Genomic DNA, 19,731 nt, shown 5'->3' on the forward strand with positions numbered 1-19,731 from the left:
GAAACTTATCTTAATTAGTAAAGACGGGAAGAACCGAAGAACTATTAATGAGCCTGTTGAATGGAGAGCATGCTGATTAAATACAGCGTGGGCAAAACCAAGATGAGGCTTGTTTCCCCAAAAATAACTTGAGCTAGTCATTCACACTGCTGTGTTGTAAATTAACTAACCGCTTCCAAACCAAAATACTTTGACAATTCACACCTCAATACACAGAAGCTGTTTACAGAGGATGATGTAACACCAAAAAAAAAAAAAAAAAAAAAAAAAAATTTGATAAACCCATTAAAAAATAAGCATATGGTAAAAACACTTGTATGTCTGTTTGATTTAGTTCTAAGCTACTAAGAGTAGAAAGGGGTTAGGAACTAACAGAGTTTGTAAAGAGGGACTATTAAAAAAAAAATTGGGAAAAAAAAAAAAAAAAAAAAGGATCACAAGAGGCATACAAAGGCTCCTGGAACAGGAAACGTGGGGAACATTTCAGAAAAATGAATAAGGGGCATGAAAGAGTAATTGCAGTAATCAGTTTACTGAAAAGGAAAACCATTCCCATGTATCGTTTTTCCAAATGCTACAAAGAGTCAATGAGACTGAAAAGCAATTCACTGAAACCTGAAAATGCTCATACAACATATACTCGACTTTCTTAACATCATTGTCATACTCGGTACATGCTTAGAAAGAACTTGGTATTAGAAGGCAAAACCCTACACCCTCTGCAGAATTCACTTATGAAGTTTAAGCAGCAGCCCACTGTGGAATACTTCTGTAGGGAGATTGTACACAAGCGGTAGTTCTCACCAACTTCCTAGGGAAAGCTTCTATATTCTTAGAAGATAGTCATGGGTAGGTGCTCTTCAGGATAATGCATGACCACTTTGGAGTGCTCCGAATCACTGCTTTCCTTCATTAAGCTGGACCAAACAGAAGGGTCACTGCCCAATTTTTAGTTAATGAACACAGAAAAAAAATACATCTGTTAATTCAAATACAGTTGTCAATTCAGATAACCTTACAGAAATCAGATTTCAAGAGCGGTGGAAAAACAGTACGTGTGTAGAACTTAAAAAATTGTACTTGCCTCTCAAGTATTCTTTCACAGACATACCAGTGCAGTCTCCTGGCAGTGGTATGATTTACACCAAAGCAAGTCAGGCAGCACTGCTGTGTCTGCTTAATCTACACTGGAGTTATGCACAGAGGCAGTTGTACTACCACTGGCTGGAATACAGGGCAGGTAAAGAACATGTTTTAAAAGCAAAAGGGTACCAGGGAACAGCTCCACCTTGCAGTTTTCATTAAAGCTATGAATGCACTTACTTATCACAGAAACAACATGGAGCTCATTAGACACTGCTTCATATCAAACCGACCTCTGCAGTTGAACAAGTTTTCTTTTTAGGCCAAACAAATTCCAAGACAAACAAATGAATTATTCACTCTATTTCACCTTGCTAAAGCAACACCAGGACTACCACCCAAGGATAAATCCAGTACTCCATCATGACATAATACCTTTTTTATTACAATATCCAAAAAACCGAGTATGCAAGATTTTGAGATCTCATGATCCCTTCTTCAATCTCAGGAATGTGCCATCTAAAGACTGTATATTTAAACCATAAAGGAGTTTAAATGTAAAGAAAAGAAAAAAAAAAAAAAACACATTTTCTTCATAAACATTCTGTGTGACTCTTCCTACCAACCACGCCATCCTCTGTAAAACCCGAAGATTTCTTTCCGTAAAGCAAATATATATATAGTGTTGGTAGCCCGCCCCACCCCATCCCAAGATCAGTTTTTATTAATCTTCTGTATTAGTGTCAACAATCAGCTACAGATACATATTACTTTGAGAATTAAATACATAATCGTTTAATTCAAACAAGCAGAAGGGCAAGAGGAAAAAGCATTATGTGGATGGCACATTTGGTTGTAGATTACCAAAACATTCAGCCTTTACAATTCAATGATTCTTTCTCTAGTAATCAACTTTCAAATAAAATTTCTCTTTGTTGCAATTACAGACCAAAATACACTAGATAGTTTTCTTTTACTACAATCTTACCATAGTAGTTTAAGAAGTACTATTACAAAATGCTTTTAATTAGTGTACTCTTTACAAAGAGTCATAGAGGCAATGTAATAGCAGAGTACAGTGTAAAGAGTGCTTCTAGGAACTAGGAGTTTTTGTAATATACTACTCGGTAAGCGATATAGCTACAGAACTCACAGCCACAACTGTTATGTCTACTCTCTCTCACTTAAGCAGCTGCAGCTTCAGTGCATTCAAACTGTGCCCGATGTCTCTGAACGGAGAGTTCTGCCTGCGTGAGCAATCTGAACAGGTTAACACTGGTTTGAATTGAAAACGCCCCTCCTTGATCTGAGCTAACTATGTAAACGTACACAGGAGAGGGGAGTTTTGAACTCAGCTGGGAAGGTGAGTGCTCGCCACGGCCACCCAAGGGAAACTCTCAACCTGAAGAGAGGTGGTCGGAGATTAACAGAACTGGAACACAAAAAGAGGCAAACAAAAAAAAAAAAAAAAAAAAAAAGGACAAACAGCAACCAACAGAGCAAACACTTTAGAAAGAGCCTATTCCTTAAGCCTGCTTCAGATATTGCTCTGCTCTATAAAAGTGAATTTAGGACCTAAGGCTTGTAAGTTATAAGAGGCCCAGGTGGCCAAGTCCATCTTCAACGTCACTGAAGTGCTTTCACAAGATATAGCTTTTCCCCGTGTTCACTGGTGAAGATGGGAGCCTTTTTGTAGTGTTCCACCAACTCATCCATAGTATTAAAGCGACGCTGCCCAATACAATAGACATTGTCCACGAGCTGCACCTTGAAATGTTTGTTCTTCCCCGATGCCTTTAGAGATACCGAGAAGTCACTGGGCTGTTGAGAAAAATTCAAAAAGAGAAGAAAAGAATTACATAGAAGTGAACACAATGAAGGCATAATTTTGTGGTTTCAGGAACAAGCCATGTCATATAGATGATGGTAATTTATGCTAGTCTTTGTTCTACAGCTCAGTGCTTTAGCTACTTAAGAAACCCAATAGTCTACTATTCAATAAATAATTGCCGTCATTATTAACGTGCACAGTTAAGTCAGTTAAGTGAAAGCTCCCCAGACGCGCAGTCTGAAGTTGCCAATTACATGACTAAATTGCAAATATTATCTTAGTTACTCAATCTAGAAGCACGAGAATGTCAAGGAGAAGGGAAAAACTTTCATCATGTATAGTTCCCTTGCTAGAGCCCTGGAGAAAGCAAATATTGCAATATTGCTTGGGTGAGAGATGAAGAAAATTCCCTGTATTGCCTTTTTTTAGAGCCGTGACCACTAGAGGGCCGTTCTTGCTTTGCATTGCAAAAGACAAAAACACATTCACCTTTTATCTTCACTACTGCATGTATGGGGAATAATTTCTCCTACTGAGTATACCTTTTTTGTAAGAAAGATAAAGCTCTAGAATAAAAACGCAGTACAAATCTCACTATCAAACCACCGCCCACAAAGGACAAAATGTAAGCACTAATTAAGTTGTTCAGGACAGAAAAATTTCACACGATAAATCTCTTCATTTTGACAATCGTTGCTTTAATGAAGAGAGTGGTGTTGTCCAAACAGCCAGGATGAGACCTGATGATTCCACTTTCTACACCACATGCCACCTGCCGTAGGAGGGTAGAAAGGACACACTGTCCCTTGCTTCCAGCTAAACTCCATCTCTAGCCATCGGCGGCTGCTGGCTGCCTGCAGGGAGTAACGGGCTTTGCCCTGCGAGAGGTGGCTGGAGGTGGGGTGTCACCAGACAGCAGGGAAACTGGGGTCTATTTTTTATTTTTTTTTTTTTTAAATAAAAAGATAAAAAGCACACACCAGATTTTGTAGCAAGCACTTAACGGCGGTAAGCAAAACCTGATGTGACTCTGGGGGTGCTGCTGCAAGGACTCTGCCCACTGAAGGCACGGCTTCAGGCCGAGACCGCTGAAGGCACGTGCCAGACCTCAGTGGCAGCCTCCCCGCGGTGCCTCGATCCTCCCCCACCACGAACCTGAACTCGTACGGGCGAAGCAAACCCACAAGGGACTATCTGGTTCACAGCATCACCTTACAAACAACCCCGAGCACAGCTGCGGCACAGCAGAGGACCCAGCAGCGGGGAACGGGAGCTCTCAGACGTTACTGCTGTCACCAGGCTTCGGTTTATGAAACCACAGCCTCCGGAGTGCTCTACACTGCGGTGGGGGGGGCCAGATACACACTGACTACACACCCAAGGAAGCTGAAGTGCAGCGTTTTCTCTGGCATGCTCTCTTTTTTTTCACGCAACGATGTGGGACTCTGACCCACACAACCCCCACGTTCTGCCTATCTCAAAATCTCATCCCTTGCATCTCCCCCCTCACCTGTTTCAGTACGGATGCCTTCTCTGCCTTCCCTTCCGACTCCATCTGCCCGGCCCAGAGCAAACAGAGCTCCTGCCGTGCTTGTTGATCCCGTTCTGGCCCAGCTCCCCAGGCTCGCGCCTCCGCTTCGGGCAGCAGCTCTTCCCCACCAGCCAGCACCTAGCTCCCCACACGTCTGGACTAACCCTCTTCTACCTCGAGCCACTACCTTCCAGATCCACAAGCATCACTTCTGTAAAAACGATATTCTGTAACACCCATAGGAGAATTACTTCTTCCGCCTGTAATCCGGTGTCACCGGGCCTTGGCTGGGTCAGTGCAGGCTCCATTAGGAGGGCCGCCTCCCTCAGGCATCGAGCAGCCCCAAAGCCGCCAGCTCAAAACACACGCAGCACCCCCGCCATGACTGCCAAGGAGAGGGCCGAGGGCGGGGGGGGGAAAGGGATGGAAAGAAATGTGCGTAAGAGCCTATCTTGGGGGTTTCCAGTGCTCCACACCCAAGACACATTTTGTGCTCCGTCATCCATCCTTAGCTCCAAGTTTGAAAACGGCTATTTTAAGCCAGCTAGCCGTGGTATTAAACCCCTGCCTCAGGAGCATCGCAAGCAGGCCGCACGGAGCTCAGGCCAAGACTGACCTGCTCTCCACAGCCACCCTTCCGCGCTGCGGCTAAGGGCCCGAACGCAGGGCGGGCAAACCTTCCGGCAGCCGTAAGCAGGCAGGCCGAGCGGGACGTGCTTCGGCGGACACACCTCCGCAGCCCCAGGCAAGGCAGCCACTAACGGGGAAGGAAGCGCAGGCCCGCGCCGACGACCCCGGCCTCGTGGAGCAGAAATTCAGGGCAGGGGCTCTGGGCAGAACACCGATCGCCGTGCTCGAAACGCGGGTCTGCAGGGTCTCTTCGGGGGCGGCACCGAGGGGAGCGCGTACGGGCCAGCTGCTTAGGGTTCAAAACCACACAGATCAAGTCTTGCTGACTAAGTTCTGTTGCTTCCACGGGCAATGCTTATGCCAAACAAAAAAGCAGTCACCAAAAGGCCCTCGTTTAAAAGAGAAAAGCTTACCAACGGGAAGTTCATAATCTGAACCAAACACAGTATTTTTCTGGTTTAGGAACAGGAAAAGACGTTATGACAAAGGTTTAAAAATAAGTGGAATAATTACTTGGCGCTCGGCAAAGTTTTAATGTTTTCTGATGAAGAACAGTTGTCTTCAGCATGTCAAAATTTCTCAAAGTTCCTTGTTTTCAAAGCTCCTTGTAACTGCTAAGAACCATTATCTTTAGCCCAGAAAGGATGTGCTAATGACACACAGAGAGGCACTGGGATGGGTCTTAGACCTTTGATCTACTGCCCTGTGTCCCAAGCACTGGCCAGACTTAGATCTTTGTGAGGTGATCTACACAGTATCTACAAATAAATACTCTTCCTGCCGTTTTAATTATAACTTTAATGAATGAACATTCTCCTGAACTATTGCCCATTCTTCCCAGCCTCAGAGCTGCTAATTAGATCGGTGCATAAATAGAAGACATTACCATTTCTTTTCTCCAGAATATGTTACAAAGTTTATTCTCTTTGTGATCTGATTTAATTAAAAAAAAAAAAAATAGTGGAAAGGCTGATCTAACTCTTTTGAGAGCCATCATCCAGTGCAAAGAGATGGAAGAGCTCGAACAGCTGTTGCAAAAATCCTGAAACCCTTTATTGGCCTCAGCGTAGTAACTTCTACAGGATTCAGGAACAAATAACAGAAGCAACTGGACTTGCGTTTGTTTTTATTTTGGTTCTTTCCCACTCTAACAAACACACACAATGGTTAAAAGGGCTGTTTAACCAAAAACCTCTAGATAAACTACTGCTCTTAACATTACCATTTCAAAGTATGCTGGTTCAATGCAGCTTGAATTGGTTCCCTGCTGTCCTCCTTGGATTTGTTCCAAGTCTGTTTATTTTATTTACTGTTTAAGCTATTTTGTTTCAACTGCTGGCCAATTTTTCTCCCTTCTCCCTCTTAAATTAATTGCTACATTTGGATGTTTGCACACTTAACTTTTCCAGGAACAAAAGCCTGACATACACCAAATAAAGGCACATCAGAAATAAGCTTTAATCCCTGAAATCCATAGAGGAGTTCATGATTCTGCAACAGAATTTCAGAGCATAGCTTCGTGACAGGGAACCTGTGAATATTTATCTCCTGTCATAATTGAGAAGACCTAAACCTGAAGTTAAATTAATTCCTAAAACAGAAAATTGGAAGATTAGCTGCTATGCACCTGCAAGTCTTCAATCCTTGTGTAGTACTATGAATTGTTTCAGACTTCTTTATTTTAACTGCTACTTATGACTAAGATGACCACAGGCTAGCTGATGCCTACAGCATGTGGAAGGAAGGTAGGAAGAAGTTCCTTTAATTTCACTTCTTTGGTAAGGAACTTCACTGTCTTTTCAAAAAAGATGGAAAACTTCATCATGAAGACAAGTTAAAGAGATATGAGGGAAAACAGGTGAAACCGGGAAAGAAGGTTCCCTCTTCACAATCTCCATTTGAGAATTAATTAAGACAATTTTATTATAAATGGCAATGTTGGGAAAAATAACTCCCTCTGAAAGCCTTTTAGCTAATACCGTAACTTAAGTTTTTTTCCCTTCAATCCAATTCCATCTGGCAATGCCCTTCCTCCGTAGATGATATTCTCATGCACTCGTTCTTCAGACCATTCTAGACTCTTCAAGCTCCCATCTGTGAGCCTGCCCTGGAGCTCCCCAACTCCTTCCACTTCCATACCCAGGTTTTCCCTCACTCCTCCTACTCGGTCACCCAGCCAAAAAACAAGTCATATCTCAGAGGTCTAAGGTCAGGCTGGACAGAACCATCTGGGAGGGTTAAAAATTCCTTTTTCTACCCCTTCCACCTCATTTGGATATAAACAAATACCCTTCCTCTCTATGTAATGTTCATCACGTTCCAAAATCAACGCTACACAGGGCAGAAACATGAATTGGCTCCACTGATCTCCAAATACAGCTCTAAAGATTTCTCATCTTCCATTTAAAATAAACCACCAGGATATTTCCTTAAGCCTGTTTTTAAAGATAAACTTTCTCCTCCTCTTCACTGTACTCATCAATCACAGCATGTCATAGAACATGACAAATGCTTTAGTTTTTGAACAGTTGCCACGTTTAATTGCTTCTATCAAGCGCAGGATTAAAACCCCAGGAAAATATGGGACACCCTGAGTGGTACAGAATTAGGACCACAAAAACCATACAAACTCTCAGTCTGTGCATCCTCCCTCTGCTGTCACTACTGCTGGACAAAGAACACAGATGCTAAATACAATCTCAAAGGACTGACATAAATCCAGTCACACCTACAATCCTCAGTATCATCTTAATACATCTACAGTCATCATTATCGTCTTAGTACTACGCCCTGCAACCCCATTTAGGATCGGTTCCTATAATTTGATAGCTGTGACACTATTGGCAGAAGGTAGACGTTACTTCCTAATGAGTAACTGCTTCTGAAATTGTCCAAAAAATTGCACAGCTCGCTCATGCTAATAAACAGAATTGGTCTGAGAGAAGTAACACCTCTCCTTCGTGGGAAGACACCATGGAGCTGTGAAGCAGTGGCGTTTGTCTCATCAACAGTTTCGCACCCACTTGCAGCTAAGTGCAAGGGGACTGCAAGCCCTGACAGAAGTTCCCTTTGAAGTCCAAGGGTGTCTGCAGCAGAGGATCTGCTCAGAAGCTGGAGCTGCGGTGGTGTTGCTCTCCCTCGGCACCGGCCATAACCTATTACTGCTTTCTGTTAGCTACAGCACTAGCAAGCACACTTGTTTCCCGGGGTGAATATGAACAAAGTCCCCTCTTCCTTCCAGCTTTGCTTCTCTCCCCAGTGGAATCTTAGATCTTCAAAGCATGGCGATCATCCCTAAACAATCCAGGCCAACAGTGTCAGCCAAGACTTGCTTGTCTTGTGTTACATACTACACAGAGAGAACAAGAACCTGACTGCTGAAGAGCCCGCAACTCAAAAAGGGTAAGAAGTGGCTGTAAAGACTGCATAGATTAAATCTGCATTATTTGTTCAGGAGTGCTACTTAAACAAGGCAACAAACTTCAGTTTTTATAAACCGAGCAGCCTGCAATAGAAAGAACAAATCAAGCAGTATTTCTAACTAGCTATGCTCCACTTCAGTCTCCCCTTTTACATCTCCAAAACTAAGGTGACATTACCTAGGTAAAACAGAGTTGGCAAAAATGTTATCAATAGGCAACTGTGCCTGTTACATAAACTATGGGCTTAAGTTATTCAAACGAGTTTATGGTTCTAGTAACAGTATTTCATAATTACTGAAGATAATCAGGCTTCCAGCTACCTGTCGGAGCTCATCTCAGGATATTCTCCACTACAGCAGCATCCCTTAGATGTAAGTGTAACTGAAGAGAATATTTTTGGCTAAAGAAATCTAGCCATGAGACAAACATCCGGTAAATTACATCTAGAGAAACATTGCAAAATCTTGCAACTGCTAAAATTTGAAATAGAAAAACAAGACAGACTCATCAAGTGAATACAGAATAATAGAAACATTCATCTATCCAAGAAGAGCTTTGCATTTCTCAGTAACAAGAGCAAAACTCAAAGAAACCTAAGGAGAACTTTTATACAGATGAGTTTTCATAACTATAGTGATGGAATGCTACAGAAAATCCTAAACGAGGTCAAAAATCAGGCACGGGATTAGCAGGTTGACTCACAGTTTTACCTACAGGCCTTTTCAGAAAGGAATAACTTCTACGTCCACAGCTTTAGTAGGTGGGTTCATAACACGATGTAATGGGGAATTGCTGGTCTGGTGGAAAGATGAGCAAACTGGAGAGCTGACAACCTTCACTCTGTTCAGCCTGGTCTCTAACCAACATATTTTGCTCTGTTCGTGTGGACACTCCTGGTGACTTTTAGCCACAGCATCAACAGCCTCTGTAGTCACGCATGTGAAATACAGCAACTGTCAAGAATTTAAGATATTTCTAAAAGCTTTCTTTGTTCCATACGCAGTAAGCTTGAAATAGATCTGTTATGATCTTTTTCCCAATGCTATCAAGTATGCCCATTCGCTTATTATATCACTCCTGGCACTTCAGAAAAAAAGAAACCAAACCAAAGCAAAATAACAAACCAAACTAGCAATCTCCAACACTTTTATAATTCACATACATAAACAAATTATATGATGGCATGATATATAAAGATTAGGGCAGACAAAAGTTTGGGATGTAGTAAAATATTGCCTTAAACCTAATAAAAACTAAAACTCTCAAGTAGTACTAAGACAAAGGAGACAAAGGAGGCATCTGCATGCTTAACTACAGTTTTTCCTCATTGCTCAAAAAAACCCCAAATGCAGGATTTGCAAAACCAGATGAAGATTAGAAGGAAGGGAAAAAAAAAAAAAAAAAGAGCTCCTCAATTCAGCACTTTTTTTTTTTTTTTTTTTTTTTAATGTGTGCAGAAAGCTTGCTGCAAAATTAATTGAGTAAATTTTCTGGGATTCCAGCAAATGTTAGATGCTGGAAACAACTTAAAGACCACATTCTGAATGAATCTTTTTGTGCTTCACAAGCAACAATTTCACCAGCAACAATGCAGGCAGCAAATTTGAAACTGCTTTGAATACAAGTGTGTTTAGTGTTACAATGCCTTATTAAATTAAAAGGTTACTGTGTGCTTTAAAGGCAAGTCGTTTACTCCAGAGGTACATTCTTAAGACCACAGAAATGAGCAGTAGCACAGTGGTCACTGTGACATGGTGTGTGCTGAGAAATGGCTGCGCGGTTTTGTATTTTAAGTAATGCGTTAATTTTCAAACTTTTTCTTCTGGGACTCTCTTGAAAGACAGGAGAAAATTGATAGCTACTGTCTCGAGATAACCCAAAATGCAGCATCTGGCTCTGAAGTGAGCTTCTACCTGCTGAAGGAACACACCAGGAGTACGCTGCATGCAGTATGCCCGCCTGCCCATCAGACAGAACACCAGCTTGATGAGACAGCTCAGCTACCATAATTTAATGATTACTGTAATCCTCTAGTGGCTTTCTACATCTTAGAAGACTGTATGCCCCACCCTCAGTCTTTTCTTCTGTTGACTAAACAAACTTGATTCCTCCCAGCCTCTGTAAGTCAGTCAAGTTTTCTAAATTTCTGTTTTTCTTCCCGTTCTCCTATGGTTTATTTGCATTTGCCTTTGTTTAATGATCACAGTTAACTAAGAGCAAAGATTGCATAAAGCTTCAAAGAAAGGGTAGTTAGCTATCGTGTCTTCTGTAGAGCAGAAAGGAAAGATGCCTGAAATTTAATTAGATAATATTGTATCCAGAAAAAAAATGTTTGGGACTATTACAGAATTGTACTTTGTCAATAATGTTAGACGTGATGAAAAAATTTCAGGGAATAGTGAAAGTCCTAACTTCAATAATAATAATAAGTTAACTAACGTTTTAAAGAATTAGAATGCAAATTTTTATTTGGATTTAGAAAATCCTACAGAATTAGCAATTTCCTTGCCTTTCAGCTGTTCTGCTGTCACCAGAAGCCTCTGTTCACATCCCTCACCAAAAGGCAACACGCCGGCCAATCTCCAGTTTTAGTAGGAGGAACACATGAAAAGTCAAATCGATGCCCGAAATATTTAGTGCTTGTCCACTAAAGAGTATCCTTTAGTATGCACTACCTAACTGATGTGCCTCAATACTACTTGAGATTTTGACTTCATTCTGGAACCTCTTCCAAGTAGCTGAAACTGTAACTTAGGAAGAACAGAATCTGCACACAAAATGTGAAACATACTTCCAAAAAGGCATTGGGAGCTAGAAGGATCTTACTTCCAGATTTGAGCTCAAGCTTAATTTTCCTCCTTAAAGCAAATTCTTTGTTTTCCAGCATGCAGTCACGTCAACACCTACTACTGACTAGTTACTGAAATCACTTACATAAGGAATAGTATACGGGAAAAGTTTTCCCCCAGTTTGTAGACAACTATGATAATGAATATGACAAGTTCTAACCAGAAGTGATATATGCGATCAGTACAGCCTTCTGAAGACATCAGAGCCAAGAAATCTTTTAAAAACGGTATTATGGCTCAACCTATATGCAGTTGATTCTGCTTTAGTTTTCATTTGCAATCTACATTGTAAACCAGGATAGTCCACAAAATGGGCACAGGGAAACCTGATGCAAATATGGCATAGAGATAGATGTCTGCAGCTGTATAAGGTATACTTATTTTAGTAGCACCATACACCCAGGAGACTGAGCTAATGTAACTGTATTAATTTTGAATTTTTATGTGTGAAGCAACAAAATACGAAGAGACATCTACCAAACAACAATTTATCCAATTTATCTTCATGAAATAACTCTACAACTGAAACAATAAATGCAGAAAAGTCCTAGTCACAAAAATCACAAATTCAGATTTTTTTTTTTCTTTATGGTAGCTTTTCAATGATGTATTAGGGATTTATTAAAATATGCCACCTTTTCAAAAATCACAGTCAAGGGATAATTAAATTTTGAGTGCTTTCACTATGAATTCTCTGGCCTCAGCGTACATGAAAAGCCTTTCAGTGTAATTTTAAATTTGAACTTCAGAATTACAATGATCCCTAATCAGCATTACTCGCATCCCTCTGATGTCATCAAGGCTCAATTTACAAAGCACATGAGCTGCTGACTTGACCCTCTCTGTCAACCTTAATAATCCAAGTAGAGCAAAAATACATTAAAATGGGATTTTAACCAACAGTTTAAAGAATTTATGTTATCATCCAATTAAAAGCAGAACTGAACCGACCAATGCAAAGATCCCATTTGAAACCAGCTTTAAAACCAAATTAACTACCAAATTTGAAATTCGCAAGAATTATTTTATCTTGTAGCGCTGTAAATTTGAGGAGGAGTGCGTACGAGGAACACATGGAAAATCAAATCGAAGCCGGAAGTATTTACTTGCTTGCCTGCTAATTAAAAAGCCCTGGCTAATACAGACCGCAGCTGTTAAATTTCAGTGTAAATGTCACTGCAGTTCAGTAACAGACCGATTCACACACGCAGTAATGCCGAAGCGCGCCTTGCTTCTTTGAGGGTGAAAAGCCCTTTACTACAGAGAGGGAAGCTATTAACTGTCATGCTTGCTAACCCAAGCATCGGGAATTACAAAGCCTGCCGGGCTGCGAACCACTTACCGAGGATTCACTATCTCTAACAAGGAAGTCTCCTTCCACTCCCCTTTCGTTCAGGGCACACTCTGCTTGGTGTCGGGTAACATTCCCGTAATACCACTCTCTTCCAGCAAACCGTCCGGTAGAAGATGGTCCCGTGTAGCTTATCTGAGGTGGATGGGAAGTGTTAATGGTAGGACCATCGCTAATGATTACTACATAGTTTTTAGGAACAAGGCCAATTTGCCCTCTGGAATTTTTACATTTCCACCATTCTGGGTCATTCTCTGGCTTTTCGATGACTTCCATCGTCTCCCCTTTTTCAAAATTGAGCTCTTCTTCTGTGACGGAGCTGAATGGGTACAGTGTCTGAACAACGTGGAATACTTTGGTGCCCTGGCCATTACTCATGGAAGCGCCTTTCCTTAAACTGAGAAAGCTGGGCGAATCGGCAGTCGCCTCCTCCACCTCCTCTACCACATAGTTCGAAGGGAACCAGCCAATCTGTCCATTGTAGCTGCCTCTCCACCAGCCGTCACTGCACTTCTCCATGACAATTACTCGGGACCCTTTAACGAGGGACAGCTCATCCTCCCTCTCCGCGACGTAGGCAAACTTCACGTAGGCTGGAATGTTAAGATCATAAATCCGGTCGGCGCTGCTGCCGTTGGACGGGTACTCTGCGTCTGTGCTAGGAGTGGGTGAGGCGTCTCTCGCGCTCGTCTTTCTCTTGGTTTTCCCCAAGCCTGTTAAAGAGAGAAACGTGAAGTGGTCACTCGGAATGCTTGTCCCCAGACTGCAAACACCGGATTTGGTGACGGGCTCCTCCGCCGCTTTAACGGCACCGCTAAAGGGAGATCTCTCCTGTAACACTACGCAGTCAGGAAACATAATATCTTTAAGAGATTATCTTTAACAGCCAGCTGATGCGCCATTAGGTAAGGAGCAATTTGCATCTTAATGGCTCTCTTCCCTTCCCAGAAGTACCAGAGTTTTAACACACTTAAAAACAGTGGTTTCTTCACTGGAAGAACAGCTAACCATTGGAACGGTTGCACAGCTTGCTGTTACGTCTCTTAAAAATCCAGCCAAATGATCATGCCTTTTAATTTCAGTGATGACTTGAATTTAGCTCAAGAAAAACATGAAAGAAAAATCTACAAAAATAAACTAGCACAGCAATACAAGCTTAAGTTTCCCTACTGATTACATTTTGCTCTCTTCATTCTTCAGTCAGTCCCCAGGCAGCTACAGATGCAACTCCTTCCAACTGCAACCCCCCCTTCTGAAACCCACACCTCTTTCATCTACATTTCATCACGTACTAGAAAGGCGTAAACCTGACAGCGAGGAAGACCATTTGCATACGTTCCCCTGTAATCTCTAAATTCTGAGGTACTGTTGTGGCTTTAATTATAGCAGGAAATACAATGTACAGAAGAAACAACAATAACATTTAATGCCTACCTTCTTTTTTTTTTTTTTTTTTTTTTTTTCCTTAATTAGAGGAACCATGCTAATGTCTGTTTAAATACAGAAGAAAAACTGCACAACGCACTTCATGTACTTTTCAAACTTTTGCAGCAAGCAACTCCTTAAGCTTATATATAAACAGAAAGATAAAGCGAACAAGTGGTCCCCCTTGGGAAATTCACTTACAAAAGTTCCAAAGAGAACACAAAAGATGAAGTCTCAGTATAGCACAAACCAAGCAACACCCAAAATGTCACACAGTGGACAGAAAGCAAAAACCAACACAGAAATAGCAGGTTTTGTACTCTTCTCCACGCTCCTAGAGCCTTGCTGGCGGGTGAGAGATTCACTTGAGACACAATGAATACAAACTGATTATGGCAGATTGAATAGAAAAAAATACTAAATAGGACTTTGCTTTCGCTTCTTCGAATAATCTGATAAAAGGAGATGCATGTCATTTAATTTTTAACAACTCAGGACTATTTAATCTGGCCACTCTACTGCTGAAAGCGTGTTCATTTTTTTAATAGCTACGTACATGCATATACAATGAATATATTCAGCAAAGCTGTTTGTTCAGTGCAAAACTACCGGGTTTATTTTACAGGGTTAGCTGTACAGCACAAGCAAACAGAGCACACCCCACCACAGAGGGATTGCTAACTAGAAGGGTTAAATACATTAATTAATACAGTCTTAAGGTCTCAGGAGACAGCAGAAAATTCCAATGACCTTAAAGTGTTTCCTGACCTTCCCCAGCAGCTCCTTGCTTCCTGCTGGAGCCTGCTTATATCCTAATGTCATTCCAACCACAGAATTTCAGCCAAGAGCCAGTAGCTGAACTTTCAGGCAACATGAAGGAGAGCAGCTTATTGTACTAGGGGAGACAATCACAGGAAAAGAGTGTCCAAGCAAGTGCTAATCAGAAGCTAGCCGGGCTCCCATCTCTGCCAAGACTGGAAATTTTCATCAGTTTAGAGATCAGTTTCAACCAAAAGACAAGGATGTATCAGAACTACGGAGCATTAAAATAGCGTGGTATAAACAAACACAGCTTAAGGGTCATTCTGTTATGAAAGGGGGAAATTACTTGTTATAACTTCATGGAAAACAAGCAACTGTATTTCAATAGATTCACTCTCACTCCACTGAGATTGAACCTTCCAGATTAAACGTGTATGTGCTTTGTAATGGAGATATGCAGCATCACTTCTTGGAGTTACAGCAGAAGATCTAATAAAATAAAAAAGCCAGCAGATGATGAAGTAGCTGGCCACAAGAAAACTAGTTGAAAATCTGAGCACAGAGGTAACTGTGAGATATGGGGATGTAGTGTGCTAAGAGAATGCCACAACTGAAGTATCTAGAGAAAAAAAATGTTGAGAAACAGGTGAAAGAAACAAATATCTCAAAAAAATTGCTGAAATCTGATAACAGTGTCTAAACATTTAGCAAAAGGTTATCATCCAAGCACTTTCTTTCACTTGGAGTTTCACAAGCTGCATCTTTTTCTACAAACCTTCCGATGCTGCATCTGACATTTTAAATGTTCCCTTCTATCCTCCCCATTCAACATAAAACCATAAAAAAATAGGGGGGGGGGGGGGGGGGGGGAATCAGAAACTTCACTTTTTTTCTTTATCAGTAGAGGCACTCGGAGCTCTTCAGTTTAAGCTTAATATTTAATGTATCCAAACTTTAAGGCTGACAGCACGGTAACGATTAGCCTTTTGCAACAGCAGCGATGTGCACCAAAGTTTGTGTTTCCAGCTGGTTTGATCAAGGTAACTTTGCCGAGACCATTCTGCAGCCAAGCAGAGCGAAGGGCATGCACAACATTATCTAGCGCTCATTTTTCTGGGAGGTTACAACATTCATAACCACATCTATGACAGAAGAAGAAACAAGTTGTCCCATGAGCAGAGCAAAGGAAATCTGTTCCTGTTTTTCTCCTTATGCCTCCCGCCACACTACTCCTCCTCTGCCTCCTCCATCTCCTGCAGGATCCACAGTAAGCCCTCTTCCCATATGACTGCCTTCGCATCCTCAGGTCCTTCTCATACCTCCAGCTCCCCACTGCAACCTCCAAACTGCCCTCAAAGTATACTCCACCTCCCCCGGGGTCGCCTTCCCTACCTTCGCTGGGCTGGCCAGCCAAGCGCCGTGCCTGGCACCCCGCTGCCTTTCGGCCCTGCCCGGTCTGAGCAAAGAGCTGGGACTGCTCTGGCTTCTCCTCCGGTGAGGGACACCAGCAATGAGCCTCCCCGGCACCGAGTTGGAGAAAACTAGTTAGTTTAGCTCTGCCGGTCTGTCAAGTTTGCTTAAAATTGGCTGAGTTATCAAGGGTGGACAGATGGATGGACGATGACAGCTGACTCCAACAGCATGGCTAGTGTAAGCTTCATTTCCTTAGGAAGCAAGTCTAAAAATATAATTTAGTAGGATGGTTGGTCATAGCTAAGCAAAAATAAAGTTAGGACAATTATAAACTTCATATGCATCTATGACAAAAATCACAACTCAATTTTAAAAAACCCCTACAATCTACATGAGTCATCTCTGGAAAAGTAAACACTGCCATTACTCACAAGGAACAGAAACGTTTACTTACTACTATTTGTAAGGGTATCCCCATTCTTAAGTCCGAATGGAATGAAACACATGTAAGGAACTGCATGGAAAACAAAACATGCAAGCACTTTGGGAGTCATATTTGGAAGAGTCAAATATGCTTAGTGGCTGCAGTCATGATTTTGGGAATTTTACTGTCTTTGTTTTAATGAAAACTTACCTACTAGGGAAATATAACTGTATTTTCCTATTCGGACTCATTGGTTACAGTTCACCTGAAGCTGTAATCCTTTATATGACAAGCAGCTGTCATAAGCAGAAACCTAAAGCAACGGATTAGCTTTCAAGTGAGGGGAAAGAGTGGAAGCAAAACCACTGCAAAGCAGCAGAAAGCCTGTTTTCTGTTATGGTGTTTCATAGGAAGTAACATTGTTCACAGTCTAAAGGTGACCCACACTAAACTACTTAATTTTCATTCTTGAAAACGAGTTGCCAAGTGATGTGAGTAGGTTTAATTTTTTAGGTGGATATATTGCTGAGAAAAAAAAAAAACACAACTGGTTAGCATCATTTCCAGAGCAGGCGTCCACTGCAAATCGTCCTCTCTGAAGTGAAAGAAATCCTCTGGCCCCGAGGTTAGTCTCAGGGAGGCTCAGAAAAGTGCCGCCCCCATTATTTTGTGCCCTGTTCCTTTCCTCGCTCAGCTGCAGCTCTAAAGAATAGCTTGTTTTGCGAGCAGCAGACCGAAGGAAGACGAGTTTCCTATGAATTTGCTTCCTGTCTCTTAAGTCCCCATTGTGCAAACCCCAGCTTTGCACCCTTTCGTATCCAGCCTGCCCGCCTGACAGCGCTCCCACTGTCCCCACAGGTGCTTCAGCTCATGCCTCCAACGCCCTCTCCCTGCAGCACTTCCAGCCTTCCCACTTTGGGCTCCTTCAAGCTCCCCCAGGAGCTTCCCCCAACTCCAAATTTCAAAGTGGTGGAATTTCCTTCTGGTCACTCCCCTTCCCCTACCCCTACCTACGTCTTCTGCCACGGTGGCCGTGCTCCTGGCCCAAAGCTTGGCTGCCTGTCAGACAGCACAGATGTCCCGACTGCCCAGCCTTCTCCTGCTAAAACCAAAAGAAGGATTTCTCTCTCCTACTGCCGTCAGCAAAGGCTCTGAAACAGCTACAGTCTTTATGAAAATTGGGGCTTAGAATAAACAAGCGTAATTATCTTTAAAACTTTATCTTGATACATACTTTATCAAGTACATACATAACACTTGTATCAAAAGGCATTTCTCTGCCACTAGTAAAAATCTGTACTCCAGTTGCTAATTATGGTTTGTATTGTATACCATCTTTACTAGAAAAAGCCCATTAACAAAACAGATACCTTCTCCTAAGTTTAGGAAGAGTTATTTTATGAGTCTTTCCATGCTTCTGCAAGTTGGTGTCCTTGCCTGAATCTGATGAGTGACCACATTTTGTATTGTAACTGCTTTTGCTCATCCCCAGAGGTAAAAGAACAGATTCACTGACATGGCTGTATAATGCATCTCTGCAGGCTTATCTGTACTCACATGTATTTTATTAAGTTCTATTTAAGAATGATATGCACTAAACATTGAAGATATTTGCAGTCAGATTGTCTAGCATCCCCCTCCCAAGACAGTTCCTCAATTTATTACGTCTCATACGTAGCTTAACGTTAAATAGACTAAATAGTTGCATTTATTTTCCAAAGAAATTTTGATACCTCAGATTACCGACTGTTCTATTCTCCCAACCTCTGTATATAAAAAGGTCAGTCAATACCCAATTTCTGAAAAATAGTTGGCAGGTGAAACTAGTGTCATCTGAATTCTCCCAACCTCTTTTCTAAAACCTTCTCTGATTTTAACACATAAACTATGAGCAAAACTATTTTCTGTAGCTTACCTGTGCAACAAATCAAATTCACAGGGGAAAAAAAAAAAAAAAGGCCCTTCAAACAAAAGGTGCAATGCAAAACTATATTGCTTTGAGAAATCATAAAGGCAACACTAAATTTCCAAAACAGAATTCCTACATTCAGAACTCAGTGAAAGAGACCATGCCACTAAATATGCCAGATACAATTGCTTAAGAAGCCTCCAACAACTTGTTTTTAAATATCAAGAGCAATTAAGGAAGGACACCCTCCCCCCACCAAAGTAAATGACCTTTAAACTATGAAAACCACTGCAAAACCAACAGCAGAAGTGTCTCAATACAACTGAGTTCTTGGAAACGACTTCCTCTTTAAGGGAAAAGGTTTCTACTAAATGGTATCCCTCAGATATCCTGTATCACTTTTGGAGTAGCTAGTTTTAATTCTAAATACACAGCTGGAAATATAGAAAGAAATGCTGCTGAGTAATGCTGTTACCTTCCATTTCCCCATGGCAATTAGAAAATCAACTTTTTATATATTTTCTGTTATTGTTATATTTACACGTCTTAATAGATGTTTTCATAACAAGTCAGAACTGTTATGATGTAATCATATAATCAACCTTTTATGTTTGAAATTAGTTTTCCATCAGTTATTATATATTATTACAAAGCTGTAAATTAATTAAAAAGAATAACTCGAGTATGATAAAGGCCATCAAATAGATATCTTGAATTAACAGGATATCAGATAGTGCCAGCTACTTTCTTTCATAGTCTATTTACAAATACAACAAGTTTTTTCTTAATTAAAAAAAAAATAAATTATGAGGTATCACCTAGTCAAAACACAGGAACTGATACTAATACTGAATTAAAAGCACACTTATGTACAGTCAAAAACAAAGGTGGGTATATTTCATTTTTATGTCTCTAAACTAAATTCTGTAGATGTGTTTATTTTTTAAATCCTCCCGAAACAGAAATGTGATGCTCTGCCCACTCGGAGAGGCAGTCAGGGCTAGTGAGGATCCCCGTCTTCTCACCAGCCCCCAACCAGACACGCTTTCCCCAAAGCGACTTGCTCTGCAATCAGGTTAGCACCCAAAAAAAAAAATCAAC

General features: G+C 41.3%; 1 protein-coding gene across 1 annotated transcript in view; it reads right to left on the reverse strand.

The window, feature by feature from the left end:
- Positions 1-1,507: 1,507 nt before the first annotated feature.
- NCK2 (NCK adaptor protein 2) overlaps positions 1,508-19,731 on the reverse strand; it is an 87,571-nt gene continuing 69,347 nt past the window's right edge. Inside the window, exons 4-5 of the mRNA XM_032997083.2 lie at positions 12,689-13,410; positions 1,508-2,904 (exon numbers count right to left, since the gene is read on the reverse strand). Coding sequence (XP_032852974.2) covers positions 2,710-2,904; positions 12,689-13,410 — 917 coding nt within the window. The 3' untranslated portion in view covers positions 1,508-2,709. The remainder of the gene's footprint in view (positions 2,905-12,688; positions 13,411-19,731) is intronic.

Source organism: Tyto alba, unplaced genomic scaffold (assembly GCF_018691265.1).
Source record: "Tyto alba isolate M040663 unplaced genomic scaffold, T.alba_DEE_v4.0 Super-Scaffold_45, whole genome shotgun sequence".
In the NCBI taxonomy this organism is placed as follows: Eukaryota; Metazoa; Chordata; class Aves; order Strigiformes; family Tytonidae; genus Tyto; species Tyto alba.